Here is a 20,813-nt window from a genome sequence, read left to right on the forward strand (position 1 = left end):
GTCACAACCGTCTAGAGAGCCCCCACCCACATACAGGAAGAAAGACTCAAAAGTTGCAATATTAGCACTCATCTATCAACTATATGAGGTGTTTGGTGTATTGGGATTGGAATATTGGGAAGTAAACTGATCTCACATCAGCTCAAATGAGGTTAATGGAATCTAGACACGTCACCTTTACAGTCCTAGTCCTAAAACCACAAGGAAAGATTAACATAGCTGTGGCACAGTATGTCAAAGGAAAATATATACGGGTTTAGCTCGATATTCTGGTTTAGTTTAACACGGCAATACAATTAGTAAAGTTGCTGATGAGGCCAGTAGCAAAAACTTGTCAAGAATTTAAACAGCCGGTCACCCAGCTGAATCAATAAATAGGACACAGTGCCATTCTGCACCAACACTCCAGTTTGCTGTGTCAAGTGAAGTCATTGTTGCTGTGTCACATAAATAATGATGTAGCTGCAGTTGTGTTGGAAGGGGAGAACATAAAGGCCCTATTGCACCTATTAACATTGGTATAACAGCTTAAAAAAACAGGAAGAATTCTGTAAATGAAGCAGGAAGGACAATTACAACCAATTATACACCCACAGGCAAATTCATTAGCTATACCCATACAATCCAATGTTATCAATACAGCAGTACTTCCAGGAATTCTACTTTTACAGTGTGTGCTTTCTTGGTTTTCAAGTGTAAACTGTCAGAGTTGATAATTCTACTATGTGTTTATAATGGGGTCATAGTGCTTGGTGGAGTTGTACTGGAGTGCTGTATAAGAAAAAGTGGTTTTAATGTTTCACCCTATTTGAAATAAATACACACAGTGCCTAATGAAGGGGCCAGGGAGTTTACCTTGGTAACTCCAAATATGAGCTGATTATGCCACGTCAGAGGAAGCAAAACAGTAAAAAAACTAAAATCAACTCTAATTGAGAAACACTAAAGAAATCAAATCACTGCCACCATTTATAGAATCCTACAAGAGCTGAGGAAGCATAATCTGCTAACAGGAACACAGCAATCATTCGCCATTCATCTGCTGCACCTCTCTTTAAAATGATGTAGCAGCAATGTCACGGACTATCAGTCCAACTGCAGCTGAAAGTCTGTATCAATGCACAGCAGAATTTACTGAGACTATTTCAGCTCTACACATCCACTTTCTCTGATGCTGTGACTGAAATCTGCCTTCTACCGTCTCCCAGCATACACAATAGGCCTCTGTGTGCACGGCCTGCGGAATGCTGTGAGATGGCAGGCCAGTGGGATAGCTGCATGGTGAGGATGGGGGTTGGTGGGTGAGGAAGGGTGTGGAAGCTCGCAGGATGAAGGGAGGAGGGGTGTGGTGGTGGGGGTGGTGGTGGGGCTACTTTGAGGAAGGGGAAGGGAAAGTGATGGCAGTGACGGGTGGTGATGTAGGGGCTGATTTTTTCACAAGTGTACGGCTGCACAGAGGCTCCAGGGGTCTAAAGGGTGTTTGGGTTTCGACACACTGACCGCAGTAGAGGGGTCGCTTGGGTCCTCGATACACACAAAAACTGGTGGAGAGTATCAGCACCCACCTGGGGAAGAGGAGAGGAGGGCTGACTGAGTGCTTCACAAGGTGTCTTGGTTCTTAGTGTCCAGGTTGTAATTAGCCAAAAGGGAATCATAAGAGGCCAGATAACGTGCTACTGGCTACAGCGTGTGCTTGCTGTAAGAAGAGAAATAAGAACTGCCTTTAGAATGGGAGCAAAATTTTCATTAAAAAAAAATCAGGACAGGGATTTTATTTCTAATGCAACTTGAGTAAACAGCCACACTAGCAACCCCCCCGAGGCTGCAACGCTCAGAATATGCCTGAGAACAAAACTGGTTGGTGGAAGAAAAAAGGCAACATTGCTTTTTTTGTCTTACTTTTGGGACATCAAATCTAAACTTTGATTTTTGATACATGTATGAGGAAAAGACAGGTTCTTACCTAAATCAAAAGGGTTTATCATTTACACAGTCGGAACTTAAGGGAATTGCAGGCTGAATTATTCAGCCTTATATTTGACTTAGTTTTCATTATTTCAAGCCGTGTGTTAGCCTTCTGTGGACTGCACCTGTGATTAAGTTGGCTGTGCTTTTAGCTGACCTTTAGCATTACCACGCATTATTGATGTCGAACATTCGCACTACACTATAGGTGTACTTTATAAAGGTTGCTCATGATCACTCAATGAATACAACAGTTTGATTTAGACTATTAAATCATTACTAAAGCGCGTGTGAAGCTCAGAAGGTAGAGGAGGATATCCACTAAAGGCAGTGGTTAGTACATTACCATCTTGTAAGATTTCAACTGCACCTCTGTTGGTGAGTTGGAGTTATGAGCCTTAAAGTTAGTCAGTTACTGTAGATCTTGAGTTGATCGCAGCAGTTAATAGGCAAACAGCTGGACAGGTCAGCAACGTATCACTAGAGCAGACATAAAGACACATACACATACTGTACAGACAACATAGAGACAACCATTCACACCCACAGTTACAGCTATGGTCAATTAAGAGTCACAACTTAACTTATGTCTTTGGATTGTGGGAGGAAGCCCACACAAGTTAGAGAGAAGAAGCAGTGAAGGTGAAGGTGAAGCAGGTTTGTGCTGAAGAATGATCCAAAATTCCCCTGAACATTGTGCAGGTCTAAGTCTGCAGCAGCCGGAAGCTTGTTTGAGGTTAAGTACGTTATGTTTGTCAGATGACTGTTACATTATATTTTGAAATTAATGTAGGAAACCAAGTCCTTCCAAATACTCCACATACTTCCTTCTCAGCCTGGCTGGCTGGCTGCATAGATAGATAGACGTGTAAGACTTAAACACTGTGCAATTCATTGAGCATCCACCACTCTGGCTGTCCAATGCGGCCTCTAAGCCAGAGTTTTATCTACGCCTCCAGATTACCGAGCTAGAATCAAAGCAACAGGCCCCGTATGTTTCTTTTCCTGTGTGAGGTGGAGGGGGGAAGAGGTTAAGTTTGTGCAGGCTTGGTGAGTGCAGTGAGGGGGGCTTTCTCACACAAGATGGAGGATGAAGGGACAAAGGTAGCATTCATTGGCTCAGGAATGGAAAACATTTTCTCCTGAAAACAGAGAAGCTACAACTGGCAGAGGTACTGCAAAAAGGCCATGGGTTAGCATGAACCCCTTTTGAGGAAGCACACCCCTAGAAATACAGAGGGGGTCACCAGAACCGAGTTAGGCCTTGTTTGTTTAGCAACGGACATAATATTACGTGGTATTCTAGTGTCACTTTGGAAAGTGATAATACACAGTCTGCAAAGGTTGAATGTGTGTGTAGCATGTGTGCTATTAAACTGAACTTGAGTGGGGTGGGTTATCATAAGGACCCTTGAGTTGTCCTGAAATATGTAAATTGTCTTCATGACATGCTTTGGAAAAGATAAGAAAGTAATGTAAAACAGAACAAACGAAAAAATGTATTTCCTAGTAACTTGTAGCAGCTCCATTACAATCAGCTGTTGTTTCACTGAGGAGTAAAAGGTGCTGTGTGGTGCTCAGCACTGAGCATCTCACACAGCACCTGACGCTGAAGCCAGGAAGCCAGGCTTCAAACAAAATGTGCATTTGAAGCACCGGGAAACCTGCCAAAAATCCCTCTGGAGAGAAAGGATCTCAAACACATGACTGTGATGTGTGTCCTCTCAACTAAACAACACAGACTGACCTGAATACAGGGACCTGGAGTGAGTCTGCCACCTAGAGGAGAACACAGTGAGGTTTTAGTGTGCGAGTGTGGGAAACTCACCATGGGGTGTCGCCATCTCACAACAGTAGAGACAATTTCACCCCAACTGTTATCTGGGTCCCAGATATTCAGTGACTTGGAAATGTACCTATCCCCCGGATTCTGCTTTTCAATTATGTTTTTGCAGGAGTAGCTTGAAGTGTTCCTCTGTCAATACTTCCTGAAGTCACATTATTCATTTGTCTTTTTTCCCCTTATCTTAGCCTGAACTTAACCTTACTCCTAACTCGAACCTTCGGAGATCCCTAACCTGAACCCAAAAAGTAACTGTGTGTACAAGCTCTAATGCCAGCCCCAAAGAGGGTGCAATGAAAAAACTATTCAAATGGGAGAGAAACACTACCTGATAGGGGGATAAGAAATTGATGAGACCTGTTTGATTTGAGTAGCTGTTGGTTTTGACTCCACTGTCTGAACTAACATGCGGCCTCTCCTAAAGTCCCGCCCCCAAGCAAAAGGCCATACTTGATCTGTCTGTAAGATAGCAGTTGCTATAAAAGCTCTGGAGACCAAAGGACACTGGTCATAGAAATCTCTTTAAAGCAGCTACTTGTTTAACATTTTTATTACTAAACATTGAGTCCTAATCATCACAATGCAATGCCTGAAAAATCTGAGGACAGCTAACTTAGGAATTTTGCAGCTATTTAAAAATGCAGGGATCTCTGCCAGGTTTGGAGCTGAAAACATTATTTTGTCCAGGACACAGCAACCTGTTCTTCTCCCCTGCTGGGTTGCAGCATCACCCTATGCCCACAGAGTCTTTCATCAGGAGGGTCTTGATGTGGAACAAGGACACTCCAAGTAGGTCAAATAAGTCTGACTTTAAATGAATAAGTCAACATTAATTAACCAAAGTATTATTATTGTTTTGCATATAATAATAATAATAATAATAATAATAATAATAATAATAATAATAATAATAATGATGATGATGATGATGTTTTTTTTTTTAGGAATAATCAATCAGTACATTGATTATATAGTTCAAATTGTTGGGTGCATTTATCAGTCTTTTAGTGTCTATTTATTTAAATTTTTGGAAAATTAGAAACACCTGAAAAACCTAAAAATTCGATGAATTCCTATGTTTAGAGGATAGAGGATAAAATTGGTGCTGGCTTCTGCTTTACATCACTGCTTTAACTTTTTTAGTTATTGTCACATGAACAGTCAATCTGTTGATGTACTACAATAAGAAACACTAAGGGTAGCTAATACCTACCTGTTGTTTTATCACTGGGACACACCTGTGCCACTCCCTCAGTGGTTCTTTTGAAAACATGTCATATATAAAGCTTTAACAGGCTGAATTTGCCGTAAAGACACATAAGTTCCTGAAATTATAACAACTTGTCTAAATTGTTTTAGCCACTAAAACAAATTAAAGTAAGATTAGCTCTGGTTATCAGGTATAGCAATATCAAAGTTTACATGAAATATAAAGTGAGCTAACTAACTGTTAAGGAAAAGATCACTCTCCATTAGTTTTTGCACACTGTATGAAGGACTGGATGTAAACATTCACTTTGTTTTTCCCATTGCATTCAATTATTTTCATGTCTTGAAGAAATGTGTTTTATTGAAAATAGAAGATAGGATATTTCAAAACATGTTTGTAAATATTTCTAAATATAATGTCTATTTAAGGTGGGCTAGACCCAGGCGGCTAAGTGGCCTGGGAAATCTTCCTGTATATAGAAAGTCTTTTAAAAGCTGACCTTACGTATAGTCACGAGGTGGAGGTCATAGCTGCTCCCATACACAAACACGGTGTGAAGAAATAGGTCAGTAGCTGGACATTTGCCAGTTTTTTTTATTTCTGGCTGTGTTGACAGGTTACAGTAGATGTTTATTCACTGCTTACGTCTTTAACTGATATGTTTGAGCCATATTTAAACATCACACCATACTATGTGTGCTGTTTGTTTTGGCAGAAGCAGGCTGATGTCCAGTATGGAGGACCTACTTTTCTACACCATCACTGAAGGCAAAGAGATGATCCCCCTCTCGCAGTTCATCTCTGTGAGTCAACAGCACAGTCACTCTTCCTCATCTGTCATGCAAGGAACTGTTTTGGCTTTGTACAGTATGTGAACATAAGCGCAAACATTCTTTCCTGCAGCAATATAACATTTCCTAACCTTTGACCTTAGGAAAATTACCAGCAGGATGTCACAACACGAAGAATGTCTCCAGTTGGTGCATGGTCAAGTTTAAAAGGGGCTTTAGGCTTATGTAACTGGACTAAATATAGTTAGTGTGACAAAGTGGATATCTAGTGACCTTGGTATCTATGGAGATTCAGTAATGTAAGACCGAGCATTTAGAAGAAGACATGTGTCAATACAGGTGGCTTTTTGTTAAGCCATGGATGCCTGCATGTGTTTGTCTCCTGGAGCTGGATGTAGATAGTGGTAATTGTCAGTCAGTATACTTGCATGTAAATACAGTCTTGTTGTTAAAAAAGTAGCATTATAAAAGCCATATCAGAAAACTGACACAATATTTAAAAAGTTCCCAAAGCAAACAAGCTGATCCATTAATATACATTTAACAATATGCCCTAAAAATGTGCTTTTTACTTTTTTCTTGATTAATAAATTCAATGAAACATTAATCCCAACTTCACCAAACATGCCTGTAAAAAATGTTTTGTCTCATTGAAAGTGCAGAACCCAAACATATTCTGTTTACTATCACCAAAGACTAAGAAAGCCAACTATTATTCACATTTACAAAGTGATAACCAGTGAATATTAATCAGAATTGTTCATAATGTTAATTTAATCCATGACCAAAATTGTTGATTCATTCTCTGTCCATCAACCAATTTAGTAATTGTTTCAAGCTTTGCATAACAGTGTGTGCTGATCATACACTAAGGTACTTTTTTTTAGATACAGAGTCAGGCATGTGGGCACTTGGTGATTTCAGGGTTGTGCACATGGTTTCCCTAAAATAGATGCACATGGTTCAGACAGTGACAGTCAGATAACATGTCACTTATCAGGGGAATTACACTGAGGTGGTCTAAGACTGTAATTTTCTTCTCAGACACTTCTGAGCAGGTGGAGACCCATAATTATAAATTGCATTTAGACTTGATACACTTGATTGATATCCTGCTGATTTGCATTATATAACTGCTGTCCATGACTCAGCATCATTGATAAAGTAAATTCAAAATCTCTTGTATCGTCATTTACTCAAACTTCTCTCCAGGCTTTAAGAAAAACCGGTTTGTTGACGTCTGACCCTCGGCTGCGTGACTGTGTCCATCAGATGCGACAATCGGCACGTGACTTTACTGGGCCGGTCATGATGGACAAGAAGCTCTTCAGAAGGTGGGAAAGCTTGATTTATTCATGAAGACATATTCACGTGCCCAGTCGCTCAAAAGGGAGTGTATGTCTGCATATGAAAGTTAGACAGAACCCTTTCTTTTTTTCTTTAAAACACAATTGGGAAACCGGTCATTCAGATATTTACGACTTAAGGATGTTTCCACAGAAAAGCATGGTTAAAAAGGAGGAGGGCAATGCACAAGCTTAGCCTATGTTAAGGTTCTTCCATGCTTTTTCTTTGTGGTTATGTAAGACTATCAGAGACAAGCATTTTATGGCCGACAGCTGCACATACTAGCCAAAGCAGGAGAGAGTGCAGGCGACAGAGGGGTCTCTGGGGCTGTTTAGTGAAAGGGCATCATTCTGGTTTTGCTCCAGACTGTGGCAGTTACATTATTACCCTCAGCAGATCTGTTGAGGGTAGAACCAAACCACTGTCCAAACAGTGTGAATTTCCTCATCGACAAGTGACTCGGACTCCTGTGGCCCTGAACAGTACAGGGTTACACAGTTTGGTTGCCTTCCCCAAACTAAATTGGCCATATCCAACTTTCTTTGCTCATTTTCCTGCACGTATGAGTTTTACTGAAGGACATTCAGAAGCTCACTATAAATAAGATACTAGAAACAGAGAGCTATATAAGGTTTTTTGTAGAAAGTGACCCATATGAATAATGCAGACTCTCTCCACTCTCTTTTCCTGGTGTCCTACAACTCATGCTTGCACCGCTTTGGATTACAGAAGGCTGCGGGGCAGATATTTTAGTTCACAGCAGCTGTGATAAAATGTGCATACCTTTCCTTGAGAGTATACAGAACTCCTGACCAATTACAGAAATGGAAACCTCTAATATCAGTCTGCTGATTTAAGCAGGTGTGTTTCCTCACCCTTCAGTGTTTACTGGCCTCAAGCAGGTCACTTTTCTAGGCTAGATCAACGGCCTTTGGCTTGTCCCTTCAGGGGTCCCAACAGCGGAACGTGTTCTGCACATTGATTTGGCATGAGTTTTAGCAAACACGCTAACTGTAAGACACTTTGGTCATTTATGTAAATAATGAGTAAAACTAGTTAATACCATTTACAATATGTACTGTCAGTACACTCTGGCTGCCTCTGACAGTCGTTACTGTCCAGTTGTTTAATCTAATCTAATCACATGAACATATTTTGTTACCCACCACTGGCAATATCCTTGCAGCGCAGATTTTGTTGCATTTACCAAGAATACAGCCTTTGACCAAATCATTTTACGCACAGAAACCGTTTTCAGTGTCATTTAAATAAAACAGAGTTGTTTTTAGAAACAGCTATATTGTCTGTGCTATGGTAAATCTAAATGTCTGTTGTGAAAAAAGTCTGTAATAACCAGATTCAGAGCAGTTTCATGAAAAATTAGACAAACTTTAACATACATAGGTAATTATTTATTTTTTTGGTTTTAATGACAGATGTTTTAACTGTAAATAATAAATCCAACACTAATTGCAGCACCTGTCTTTTATATCTCTCATTCATGTGTCCTGTTGCAGGTGTGTGGGCAACAACATCATGCTGCTCACTAAGGCTTTAAGAAAAAAGTTTATCATCCCAGACTTTGAAGTATTTGCCCAGCAGATTAATGAGATGTATGTCCGTGCACAGCAGCAGGAGGCCGGACAAGTAGGTGACACGCATACTGATTCGTTGTTTGCTTATTCCTTATAACACACTTGCTCACGTTTCCACGTCTTTTTGCAGGTAGCTGATTACATTCCTCAGCTCGCTAAGTTCAGCCCTGATCTCTGGGGTGTATCACTGTGCACGATTGATGGACAAAGGTACAGTAACATGCTAACTTTGTTTATTTCCATTCCGAAACCCTCCATCGTGTGTACTAACAAACCTCCACTCTTTTGTTTTTCCATTTTTTTTTTATTTTTATTTCATCCTCATGCTGATGCAGACACTCTGTGGGTGACACAAAGGTTCCTTTCTGTCTGCAGTCTTGTGTGAAGCCCCTGGAGTATGCCATCGCTGTGCATGAGCTCAGCAGTGAGCGCGTTCACAACTTTGTGGGCAAGGAGCCTAGTGGATTCAAGTTCAACAAATTGTCACTGAATGAGGAGGGTGAGTAATTATAATATTTTCAATAACTGGCAACAAAGTTAGAACAAGGCAAGAAAAAAAAGAGTTCTTTTTATCGCCTCACCTTTGTGGTGTTTGCCCTGACAAACCCTCTGAAGCAAACAGTTATATACTATATGTGTTCAGTTTATCAGCTGATGTTACTCTTAAGTCCTCCTCATGAAATATAGTCTCTAATCTCAGTTTATTGCTCTTGTGGTTTGAAGCAAGTGAATGGTAACATGCTCCTAATTCTGGTGCAGATAAACCACACAACCCGATGGTGAACGCTGGAGCTATCGTCATCAGTTCTTTAATTAAGGTAACATCTTAAGGCTCGTTGGCACTGATGATGAAAGGAGATGACTGACATCACACAGGGAGCTGTTAGTATTTTAGAAGATGCGTGCAAAACATATAACATATAGCTGTTGATTGTCTTTAATGAATGTGTGTCACAAAACATTTTGCATCTGAGTATTAGTAGTAGGCTACCAAGGATTTTAAACACAAACGTTAGTAAATGTTTTTCCCCTTCAATTATTTACCTACACCCTCCCATTAGATCATACCACACAACCTAACACAGGTACATTTCCACCAAGTAATTCTCATAGGAAATGGGAAGTTATGCAAAAAAGGGACCCATGTCCCCAAAACTTATTCATAATCAAAAATGATCAGACACAACATTTTAGGCTATCTGAATTGAGAATCATTGAGCAAACTCACTCCTGAAGTATGACGTCAGGAAACAGTTATTACATATCTAATCACTCATCTATTAGCTGGTCACTTGAGGTTCACTGTAGCTGGACTATGGACATCACCATCTGACTGACCAGCTGTCAAACTTATCTGAGACCTTTGGCCTCAAAAATGCTTGTTTGTTTTCTTTGTGGAGTTTTCCTGAAGTTTCACAACTGACCACAAAGCTACTCAGGGCCTCTTATCATATGATGGTCGAGTTCAGTAGCAAGGTGGGGTCTCTACGTTTGGGCCTACTGGGGTGGAGGGGTGGAGGGCGTGTGTGCTTTTAGCCAATGAGAAAAGAAGGTGTGTCAGCCACTGTCACTGTGTGTAGAGGGGGGCAATAATATGTACACTATCATTGAGAGTTATTTATATATATTTAGGTTTAAGTATACGATGCTGATAAAAGCAGTTTTGGCCTCGTACCAAAATAATGACTTCTACAGTTACAGATTTATATGTTTTAAATCTTTTGTTTAAAAATGAAAAGATTATGTATCTGGAAGAAAATTAAATCAATTCCTTGAGGTTTAACCTTAAGTCATTACCCTTGCTAGGTAGAGGCTCTGGTCCCTGTTTGGTAACTTCACAGATGTGTAATGATCTTTTACTAATGAGTGAAATAGTTCCCATAAACAGCTCCCAGGCCAAAGACAGCACATTGCTACATAGGCTGACAGGCACAAAGACAACATTTACACGTCACACCTCGATGGCCACTTGACACTGGACTCAAAACTATGCGTCAATGTCAAAGTACTCAAACACTGCCATCTGTAGGGACTGACTATCTGTATACTTAAACCTGACAACAGAAAGTAATTTTTCCCCTCTATTGACAGCCTCATTCAAATAAGGCAGAGAGATTCGACTATGTAAGTCATGTTTATTTGTTTTTATTTCATTTTAAGCCTTTTTTTAAAACTCCAACAATTAGTTTGGTCTCCCCACTGAAGCATGTGTAAATATGGTGTTATTTTAGGTAATGGAGTTTTTGAAAAGCATGGCTGGGTCAGAGTATGTGGGGTTCAGCAATGCAACGTGAGTACTGTGCATCAGGAAATGAAACCCAATTGCCACATGAAACGCATCTTTCTCATATATTTTATGTTCTTGCAGTTTCCAGTCAGAGAGGGAGACCGGTGATAGGAATTATGCAATTGGTTATTACCTCAAAGAGAAGAAGGTAATCTTTTTCAGTGATTTTTTTTTTATATACTAATTTCAGGTGGATATTCAGTTCTCAGGATTTCAAAAAACTTGAATAGCCTCAGTTTGCATTCACCCTGATTGTAGGCTGTTGTCCTTGCAGTGCTTTCCTGACAATGCAGATATGATTGCAGCTCTTGACTTCTACTTTCAGGTGAGACCGTTTGCCTTTGGTAATGTGGAGTTCTGTCGGCACATCTTTTGGAAACTTTGGGAATACATACATGCGCACACAATTGAGAGTTGTGTGATAAATCAGAGCCAGTTCATTTAGCTTAGCATGAAGCCCACTGTGGTTGCCCGGCAATCTCATCATGCAAACATGAATCACATCCCACCCACAGCTACATGTTTCACACTTTTTGAACAGATTGAACAAATGTGATTCATCTTGTTAATTACTGAGCTTTCACCAAATGTATCATCCAGATGGAAGTTTTACAAGCACTGATTTCTGTTTACTCAAAAAAAAGGTCATAAGGCTTGAAGGCTTGAGTCTTAAAATTAATGTACAAATTAATTAACAATTTTCTAGCTTACCCTAGTTAGTAGTCTTAGTTTTTAATAATTATTCAATGTAATTATAAAAATCACTGAAAACAGGAAAAATCTTCAATATTGTTGCTACACACCTCTGACCTAAAATTTGTGGATCTTAAATATAATCAAGTAATTTTTAATGTGTTTTTTCTATCCATCAATTTACTACTGATCCAGAACAAGGTTGTACTAAATGTAAAATTATTGATATTGTTAGACATTACTTTTACACACTGCTAGGAGGTGACAGGTGTTTAATTTGTAAATTTCTGCACTCAGAATTAAAATGTAAGCCTTGTCATTTTTGTTGTTTTTATTGATCGCTTTCCAAATTGACATCAATAAAAATGAATCAATAAAAAAAGAAACTATCGGTGTATGCAGACATGCTTCTGTTTAATGCTTCTGAGACACAAGCAGCAGCAGATTGGAGGTGCTGACCAGTCCTGTCAATCGTCTTATCCAAGTCTCTCTTAAGTAAAGTACATTTACAAAAATGTCCTAATATTACTAACCATCACTGAATATTCCTCCGGCACAAGTTCCAGATCGCTTGGCCCTTTCTGCGACAAAAACAAACAAAAACAGACGTAAATGCAGACAAGCAGACATATAAGAGTTGTAGTGACCCTGCTGTCACAAAGAGGAAGACAGCAGAAAACTCATCATTCTCCATTAACGTTTATTTTACCACTGCAGTTGTGCTCCATTGAAGTCACCTGTGAGTCAGGAAGTGTCATGGCTGCCACACTGGCCAATGGTGGTATTTGTCCAATCACAGGTGAACGTGTACTGAGCGCTGAAGCAGTTCGCAACACCCTGAGTCTCATGCATTCTTGTGGGATGTACGACTTCTCTGGACAGTTTGCTTTCCATGTGAGTAAATCAAGCTTACATGATCTGTTTAAATGAATTGCTGGCATTAGGTGTGTGTTATCCAGTCATGAGATGTTGAAGCTAGGCCTCTTGAGTTCCGGTTCCGTACATTTAAATCTGATGTTTTGCTGGCTCTTCTTGTTTAGGTTGGCTTGCCTGCTAAATCTGGCGTTTCAGGAGCTGTACTGCTGGTGGTTCCCAACGTCATGGGTATGATGTGTTGGTCGCCACCATTAGATCGGCTTGGAAACAGTGTTCGTGGCATTCACTTCTGTCAGGTACACAGCCAACATCACGCTTTTAACTGTTTGTCTTCATTCAATTTGTGTCATTTTGCATTGGATCTTATTTAACTTTTGATTCACAAGGAGCTGGTGTCTTACTACAACTTCCATAATTATGACAACCTGAGGCACTTCACAAAGAAACATGACCCGAGAAGAAAATACGATGATGATCCAGTAAGTTTAATGCCAGAAGTGTAAATACTCTGACTTAGGCTACGAAACACAGCCGCATTTTTGGGTGACAATGCAGAAGCATTTTATGTAGAAAGTCCACCATTCAGTAATATCTTTCTTGTGATTCAACAGAACAAGTCAGTGATAAACCTGATGTTTGCAGCTTACAGTGGGGATATCTCCATGTTAAGAAGGTACAACAACAACAACAAAAACACTTTGGAACCTAAGGTTTTTTGCTTTATTGATAAAGTTTAAATGAGCAGATTGGCACAACTCTTATATGGCTGAACTCTTAATATGAGGCTAAAGTGAAAAGGTTAGCTTAGCATTAAGACTGAACTGATGGAGAAAGCTATACACAAGCCAATTTTTGATTAATACAAAATACACATTTCAAGAATGAAAATGAGCTTTTTTACTGGGAGATGTGTATAGGAAGTGGCCTATCACCCAGCCCAGATAAAAAATTTCATGTCTTTACATTTTACTTAAAAAAACAGATATAATGTGTTAATAAATGTAGATTTCATTTAAGGTGCTGTTAGAACTGGAAAGGTCAGCAGTTACCCCCTGCTTCCAGTCTTTATGCAGGAAAGTGCACTGCTCTCAACTAACTTTGCAAGAAAGAAAACGTATATATCTCATAATTTTGGAAGTACTCCTTTAAGAGCTTTTTCACTCTTTTTTAAAACAAATCGGCTTTCACGTTTACTTCCATTTTATGCTGTAATTGTAGGTATAGTATACTCAGATCTGCTCATTTTCTGACAGTTTGCCACCACTTGAATTAACCTTTCCATGCATGCTCCCTCTCCTCTGCTCTGCTCCTTTGTTATCCCTGCAGGTTTGCCCTTTCAGCTGTGAACATGGAGCAGACAGACTACGACTCACGCACAGCTCTCCACATCGCTGCCGCTGAAGGTGACATCTCATTATATGTTTATTCATTCTTCAGTAACCTCAGCTTTGATATTTAAATGAGAACAAACGAAATATGACATTTACATTACAATGTTTTCGGCTGGATTGGACGTACGATCAGCTGGACAGGAAAGACTTGTCCGTTCTTGCTTTAATGTGGGTTTGTTCACTTTTTCCACTTCAGGTCATGAGGAAGCTGTAATCTTTTTGACTGAAATATGTAAAGTGAATCCATTCTTGAAAGACAGGTGGGAATTTTAAATAGAAATCAGTTAATAGTATATTCCTCTAGAAGCATCTATGTCCACACTACTAACCATTATATTGAATCTATCTCCACATTACAATGTGTTTCTCTCAGATGGGGGAACACACCCCTGGATGACGCCATGGAGTTTGGCCATGATGTTGTTGTCACAGTCCTGCAAGAGTATCAGTGTCTGTACACTGATAGCAACTCAACCTGTGAAGTAGAGGAGCAAAATACTGCACTGGATACATTGAAAAGCATTGTTTAAACCACAGGGGTTAGGAGGTTTTGCAGTGGCATGAATTTATTTAACCTGCAACTGAGAGGACTAAAAAGATGTGAATATAAAAACATATAAATGTGTTCATCTTAAATATGTATATGTTAGTGTTGTAACGATAATATGAGGCCCATTTAATTGACTGTAGGATTAAATCGTCATCAGTGCATTTATACATACAGCACTTTTAAAAAATATGTTTTACTAGAAATATGCTCGAAACATATCTGAACTTGAATGTTTAGTTTTAGAGCTTACTCATTTATTTAAATGTTATAAGGAGATCTACCTGAAGCACTGGGCAGAGCATAGCAAAGTGTAGCAGAGCAGGAGGGTGCAGCTGAATTAATTTCTCTCATTCTAGCACCATCTTAGGTTGCATATTGTAGCTTTATGTTTGCTTTCACAATGTATCAAAATAGCGCTAAATCCAAATGGGCAATGTGTTACCCGTGTAAAGAAAATATTACTTACACCATGGCTTAGTTTGTTGCAACATGAACACACTTTTCTGTGCTTGGTTTCTGGCAGAAAATGCCACTAAGATGTAAATAGCTGACATATTTTTGCTTATTTTTTTTTTAATATGGAAATGTTTGTCTTCATCATTTAATTAGGGGTTTTATGCACCCCGAATAATAACTGCATAAATATCCCTAAAGCATTTTTTAATTATTCTACCTCAACCAGAGGTGAATCAGTAGCATCTGTGCCTTTGACTGTTTCATAGCAGTATTGCCATTTTAACATCACTTGACACAATGTGTTGCTGTGCTTAGCGTTTTCCGTTTGGAGGAATTACTCCCTGCTTCATTAGTGGGAATTCTTTTTATTACTGCACTGTGCTTATGTGTCATAGAAATATCTGCAAGTCCTAGGCACTGGGACCAATGCACATTTAGGTTCATGGTAGTTTCATGCTTCATGTTGTTGTATATAGTAGCTCGAATACTTTTAGGTTGTATGTTTAATATTCTACATTTCAATTACCTCAAGTAAATGCTTTTATATCCAGTGTTATATTTAAAACAGCAGTGAAATAATTTCTCCGCATGAATTTTTGAAAGTCTGTCACTGTAAATATGTATCATCCTGCTGTAAATAAAGAAATGTAAAAGCAGTTATAGTAAAGTTATTTTTTTATTAATCAATATACAGTATGACAACAAAATCTTGTTTTCATTTAAGCTTGGTAGCTGTGTTTAATGCCAGAACACAAAGTATAAAGTAACTTGGCATAAATTTCCTCTCAAAAACAACCACACATCCTTTTTACATGGCTTAGTCTCAGAGGTAATACATGAGGTGCACACAAAAACAAATGAGTCGATATGATTGTGTATGTCATCTAGCCTCAGGCCAAATATGATTTGTTAAGAAATGTGATTATGAACCAACTGAACCACAGAAAATAACCATCTGTAGTCAGGCAGTAAATGACTTCCAAGCAAGATATTGCTGTATTTTATGTAGCTATTACAGGATAATTCCTGTTCATTTCTGCCTGATATATTTTCAATAAACACTGCTATTGTGGCCTGTATAGATAGTGTCAAATGATATGCTGTAATTGGTGAGGTGCATGTGCAAGAATGGGTATAGAAAAAGACAAAATGGACAACTACCCCTCAGCTCCAGTTGTCTGCTGTGATGTGGACTGGTTTCACACTGAACCTGCAGGAACAAGTGCTAGTTTCAAGGTCGTTTCTGCTACTGTGTTTGAAATGCAGTTCTGTTGGGGAATTAGTGACAAAAGAGCAGACTGATTACTGGCAATTAGTCACATTATGCTTCTAAATTCAGAAAATAAAAACATCAAGCATTTGTGCAAAGTCTCATCTGATAATAAACACTGATTGAATCTCTATTAACAGTTTGTTGGAGAACCTATGCTTGTTTAAACTGCAGTCAATCCCTAAAATTACAGCTGCAAATATCCAGTGTCTGGTATAATGTGAAGAGGAAGCAGGATTTTTATAAATGTGAAACGGACCGTTAAGTATCCAGCAGATGCTTTGTTTTAGGCGAAGATGTCTGTATAAGTTAATATGATATTGTGAAAACATTTTCTTAACCATTGTTGTGTACGCATCCTGAGTTGTTTATAAACAGAAAACCACAATCTTAGGCCACAATAGCATCATTTATGGGGAAAACTTTATAAAGATACTGCTGTGATACTTGTATTGAGCCCTGTTCGCTGCCTATCATGGCCACCACAATCATCATCATCAACATCATCAGTTTATCCCGTTTCACTTCAGGCCTTCAGGCTCCTCCAGCCCAGAGTGTGTTAGCAGCTCACCATCCCACAGTCCAAACGCAGGGCATAAGGGACCCTTGAACTCAGCCCTGATGGTATGAATAATCCTAGGCTTCTCAACATCCACCAGCCCCAAGAAGCCCGCTTCATAGTCAAGAAGGACACCTACGCGATCCGGCTTGCCCACCAGTGTCACAGGTACAAGCTTATTGCTGGTCATGGCAAACCACTTACGCTGAGCGTAGCCAAATACCCAGGAGGAGCTGTTAGTGCCCACGCAGTCATCTCGGGACATTAAAGCTTCGGCTACACCCACACGAAATTCTTGAGACTTTTTGACTGTCACCTCCCAGTAATGTCGTCCGCTGCTTATCTTCTCGTCGCCAAACACAACAGCCCAGTCTCTGAAACGCTCTGGGTTGTCCAGGACGTGACTTGGGTCCAGACCCAGCATGCGGTAGATGACGCCAGTGTCTTTCTTGAAGAGGTCCAGACTGCTGTGAGCTGTTCGCTCATCCAGCTTGAAGTGCAGGTCTGTAGAGCATTTAAAAAAATAAAAAAACATAAAATAAATAAAAATTATATATATAGTTATACTTCATGGCGATCAATAAATTAAAATACATACATCAAGGCATCATCAGAATTGAACTTAGTAATTAAATCAAGGTTGGCTTGGTTGTGCTTTCAACATTAAAAAAATTATTTAAAGAGCTTTATTGATTTTTTTTTTTTAAATTCCCTCCCATGTTTTTATTTTGGGGACACCAATCCACGAATTGCATTAAACTTCCCTCTGCATTCCCAGTATTAAAATTGTTTTCTAGCTAAAACAGTCCTCCAGATAACCTCACCTGGAGGAGTTTTGCAGTTGAGAAAATGTCAACTGGGCAAGTTTAAATAGTTTAGGCAATAACTAACATGCTTTAGCTATTGTAATTTTTTAGGCTGTTTGCACATAAAAATTTGTAAAACATACAACACCCACTGTCCTTAAACCTTAAACTGGGATAAGACAACACCGACCCAGACTAAAATACATTTAACATAAGTAGATGAAGGTAAGAGCAAGATACACTGTACAGATGATGTTAATGAACTCATAATAGCAAAGTGTGTATTTTGGGAAATATAATCAAACTCAGAAAGTCTTCAAATTTAAAAGAGAAGAAACGTTAGTTTACCCAGGAAGACAATAGGGGTCGTTTGGTGTTGCTCCCCACCCCCACTCAGTGACTCAGTCCAGGAGCCACATGAGAATTTAATGCCAAATACTAGCGACTGTCCTCAAGCCAAATGAGCTCATGTCTGGCTGCAAAGACAGATGAGTTGTCACGTAACGGCTTACGAAAAATATTTTTAAATGGGTTGTTAAGTTGCCAAATGTGCGAGAAAATCCCCGAGTTGGCATCACTGGTTTGTTTGATTGTTTGTTTTGCAGTGGGTAAACAGGTGTATGCAGTTATTTAATGTGGCCACAGCCCAGTTACAGTAAATGATGTGCAGCAAACACTGCTTACACCGGGAAAAGCCCAGAACAACAGCCCACATTAATCATCGTCAGACTCCACGCTGACCTCTGAGCTGCAGACACAGACACCAACACCGTTTTGTTTAAGTTGTTTAAGTACGGATCGGTCACTCACTGTTCCCCGTCGAAGCTGATATGTAGCACCTCCTGGTTGGCAGGCTGACAGCTCGCCTGTGTCTGCCTGACGGGGAGGTGACAGTCCGACCTGCCAAGCGACAGACACGAGCTGCTGTTACGGGCAACGCCATGTTGTCTCGCCTTTTTTCTTCTTCTGCTGCTGCTGCTGCTACTCACGTGTTTTAGCTTCTTCATCTTCCCTTCGTCCAAATGGAGCAGCGCTGCGCTCTGCCGCCCCCTGCAGGACCCGAGAGGCACACTGAGACAGCGCCCTCCCCCTCCCCACCCCACCTCCAGGACACATCAGCACCACGGACAGCAGCCAGCCTGTCAAAACTGTCTGAAACCGCCTGTCCGCGACCTCATTAACATGCTCATGACACCCTCCAAAGCAAAACCTGTCGCCTCCAAGAACATCAAGTCCAATGCAACCCGGCCTCCTGTGCTCAATCCAAGGCTGGAAAACAAAAAGCCTAATAAAAAAAGTTCAACTAATGTGTTCATTTTCATTAGTGTTTTTTAACAAAATATATTGAAAGTTTGCCATTACAGTATCTACAGTGAGCCTACTGAGCCTACCAACAGTCTAAAACCCCCCAAAGATCTAAATTTTAGGTCTTCCTTGACCTAAGAGTAGTCAAATTCCAACACACGGTCTAGAAATGAAGACAAAACAAACACGCATTATTTCTGAGGATGTTTATTTTAATGAAACACATTTGTATAAAAAAGTAATGGAAATCCCAGTTATAACAGTTGATGAATACTGAAAAATTCAACTCATAATAAAACAACACACTTTTGGATCTGCACTTTCAGCACAACAGTTTTTTACTTTACAGCAGCAGTTGTTGACATATTCAGATCATGTACTTAAGTTCTAAATATATAGTAGTGTATATTGAGTACATAACTTGGCTATATACTAATCTATACAGGTAAAATCTTCATTTAAATAGCTATTTGTGAGATATTTGAGATTGGAAGGGCCTCTGGACACAGCGGTGAATGTAATACAACTTTTCTATATCAGTTCTGTTCTTTATTGTGATGGATTAAAGTTGATAATATATATTTCATGACAAGTAATACATAGTTTGTCATATTAACAGAGCTTGACTAAGCCTTGTTCCACAGCCAGATCCATTTTTCATAACAACTTCCAGCAGAGAACTAAATGTCATTGTTTATTTATGGTCTGATATCAACTACAGTATCATGTTCCTTTTTTACTACCTTACAGTGATTTTGTTTTAGACAGTATCTGTTCAAATACCTTTATCATTGTTTGTAGCTATATATAACGTGTAGTTATATACAAAATTTGTGTGGTGATACTTTTCATTCACCTCTTTTTCTCCTTGTCATATTCTAGAAGTTAATTCTGAATGTAAGAACGGATAACAAAAACATCTGTTCTTTGAAGCCAGAAGTGAAAAAGTCAATTCTTCAGCCTTCAGCTTCTCAAATGTGAACATTTTCCACTACAAATATATGACATAGAATCCATCTATTCATCATCTGGAACCACTTACCCTATTCAGTGTCAGGGCTAGAGACGATCCCAGTTTTCATGGAGTAGTTGAGGGGCGGGATACACACAGGTCATCAGTCCATGACTGTGGAGGGAAACTTGAGGACATGAAGGAAACCCACAGGGAACAGGGAGAGCGTACAAACTTCACTCAGAAATGCTGCAGCCAGTTGGTGGATTCAAACAGGGGACATTCTAGCTGTGAGGCAGCAGTGCTAACCACTCTGCCACTGTGCTGCCCATGAAATGAGATGTAGATTCATTATATGGGAACCACAGAAAAAAATGAAATGAGGTTTATGTGGGTTATGAAGTGAAGTCTTGAAGTTCACTTTACATATTAAACATATTAAAATGTTGAAACTGGAAAATTGTATTGTTTTTTTAAAAGGATTTGCTCATTTTGAATTTGATGATGCCAACACGCTTTGATGTATGTTTACCACGGTGTTACATCACAGTCACGACGGAGAACTGAGAAGACCAATTACTGTATGTTTCAAAGTATTTTTTTCTGATTCTCACTTAATAAAGGATTCTAGCCACTCAACAGTTTGAGTTATCCATCCCATAATGCTTTTCAATAGGTGACAGGTCTGGACAGCAGGCAAACCACTTTATAACCTAGAGCCTTTTACTTGGAATCCGTGCTGTTGTGATATGTGCAGAATTAGGTTTGGTTTGATTTATGTGATTTATTTTTTGCTGATATGAGTGAGGAGAGATGAGAAAGATGTCATCTGGGTGGCAGCATGGTGCTTCTGTATATATTGTTCAATATTAAAGGAGCCTTTACAGATGTGCAAGTTCACCACACTGTGTGCATAA

At 39.4% G+C, this 20,813-nt stretch overlaps 2 protein-coding genes across 2 annotated transcripts; one reads left to right on the forward strand and one right to left on the reverse strand.

The window, feature by feature from the left end:
* The first annotated feature begins 4,303 nt into the window (after positions 1-4,303).
* Positions 4,304-15,629, forward strand: LOC137139971 (glutaminase kidney isoform, mitochondrial-like). Its single transcript, XM_067527944.1, has 18 exons — positions 4,304-4,597; positions 5,734-5,821; positions 7,022-7,143; positions 8,674-8,803; positions 8,882-8,961; positions 9,087-9,250; positions 9,511-9,569; positions 10,843-10,875; positions 10,983-11,041; positions 11,120-11,186; positions 11,313-11,363; positions 12,449-12,625; positions 12,772-12,903; positions 12,994-13,086; positions 13,219-13,280; positions 13,934-14,010; positions 14,195-14,258; positions 14,372-15,629. The coding sequence occupies exons 1-18, from the start codon at positions 4,389-4,391 to the stop codon at positions 14,526-14,528; spliced, it is 1,824 nt and encodes a 607-aa protein (XP_067384045.1). The 5' UTR covers positions 4,304-4,388; the 3' UTR covers positions 14,529-15,629.
* Positions 15,630-15,661: 32 nt separating this feature from the next.
* Positions 15,662-18,747, reverse strand: spryd4 (SPRY domain containing 4). The gene is made up of 2 exons (XM_067527945.1): positions 18,450-18,747; positions 15,662-17,337 (listed from the first exon to the last, which is right to left on the reverse strand). Exons 1-2 carry the CDS (start codon positions 18,580-18,582, stop codon positions 16,796-16,798), a joined length of 675 nt encoding a protein of 224 aa, XP_067384046.1. The 5' UTR covers positions 18,583-18,747; the 3' UTR covers positions 15,662-16,795.
* Between the last annotated feature and the right edge of the window lie 2,066 nt (positions 18,748-20,813).

The sequence above is a fragment of the Channa argus genome, chromosome 13 (assembly GCF_033026475.1).
Source record: "Channa argus isolate prfri chromosome 13, Channa argus male v1.0, whole genome shotgun sequence".
Taxonomy (NCBI): domain Eukaryota; kingdom Metazoa; phylum Chordata; class Actinopteri; order Anabantiformes; family Channidae; genus Channa; species Channa argus.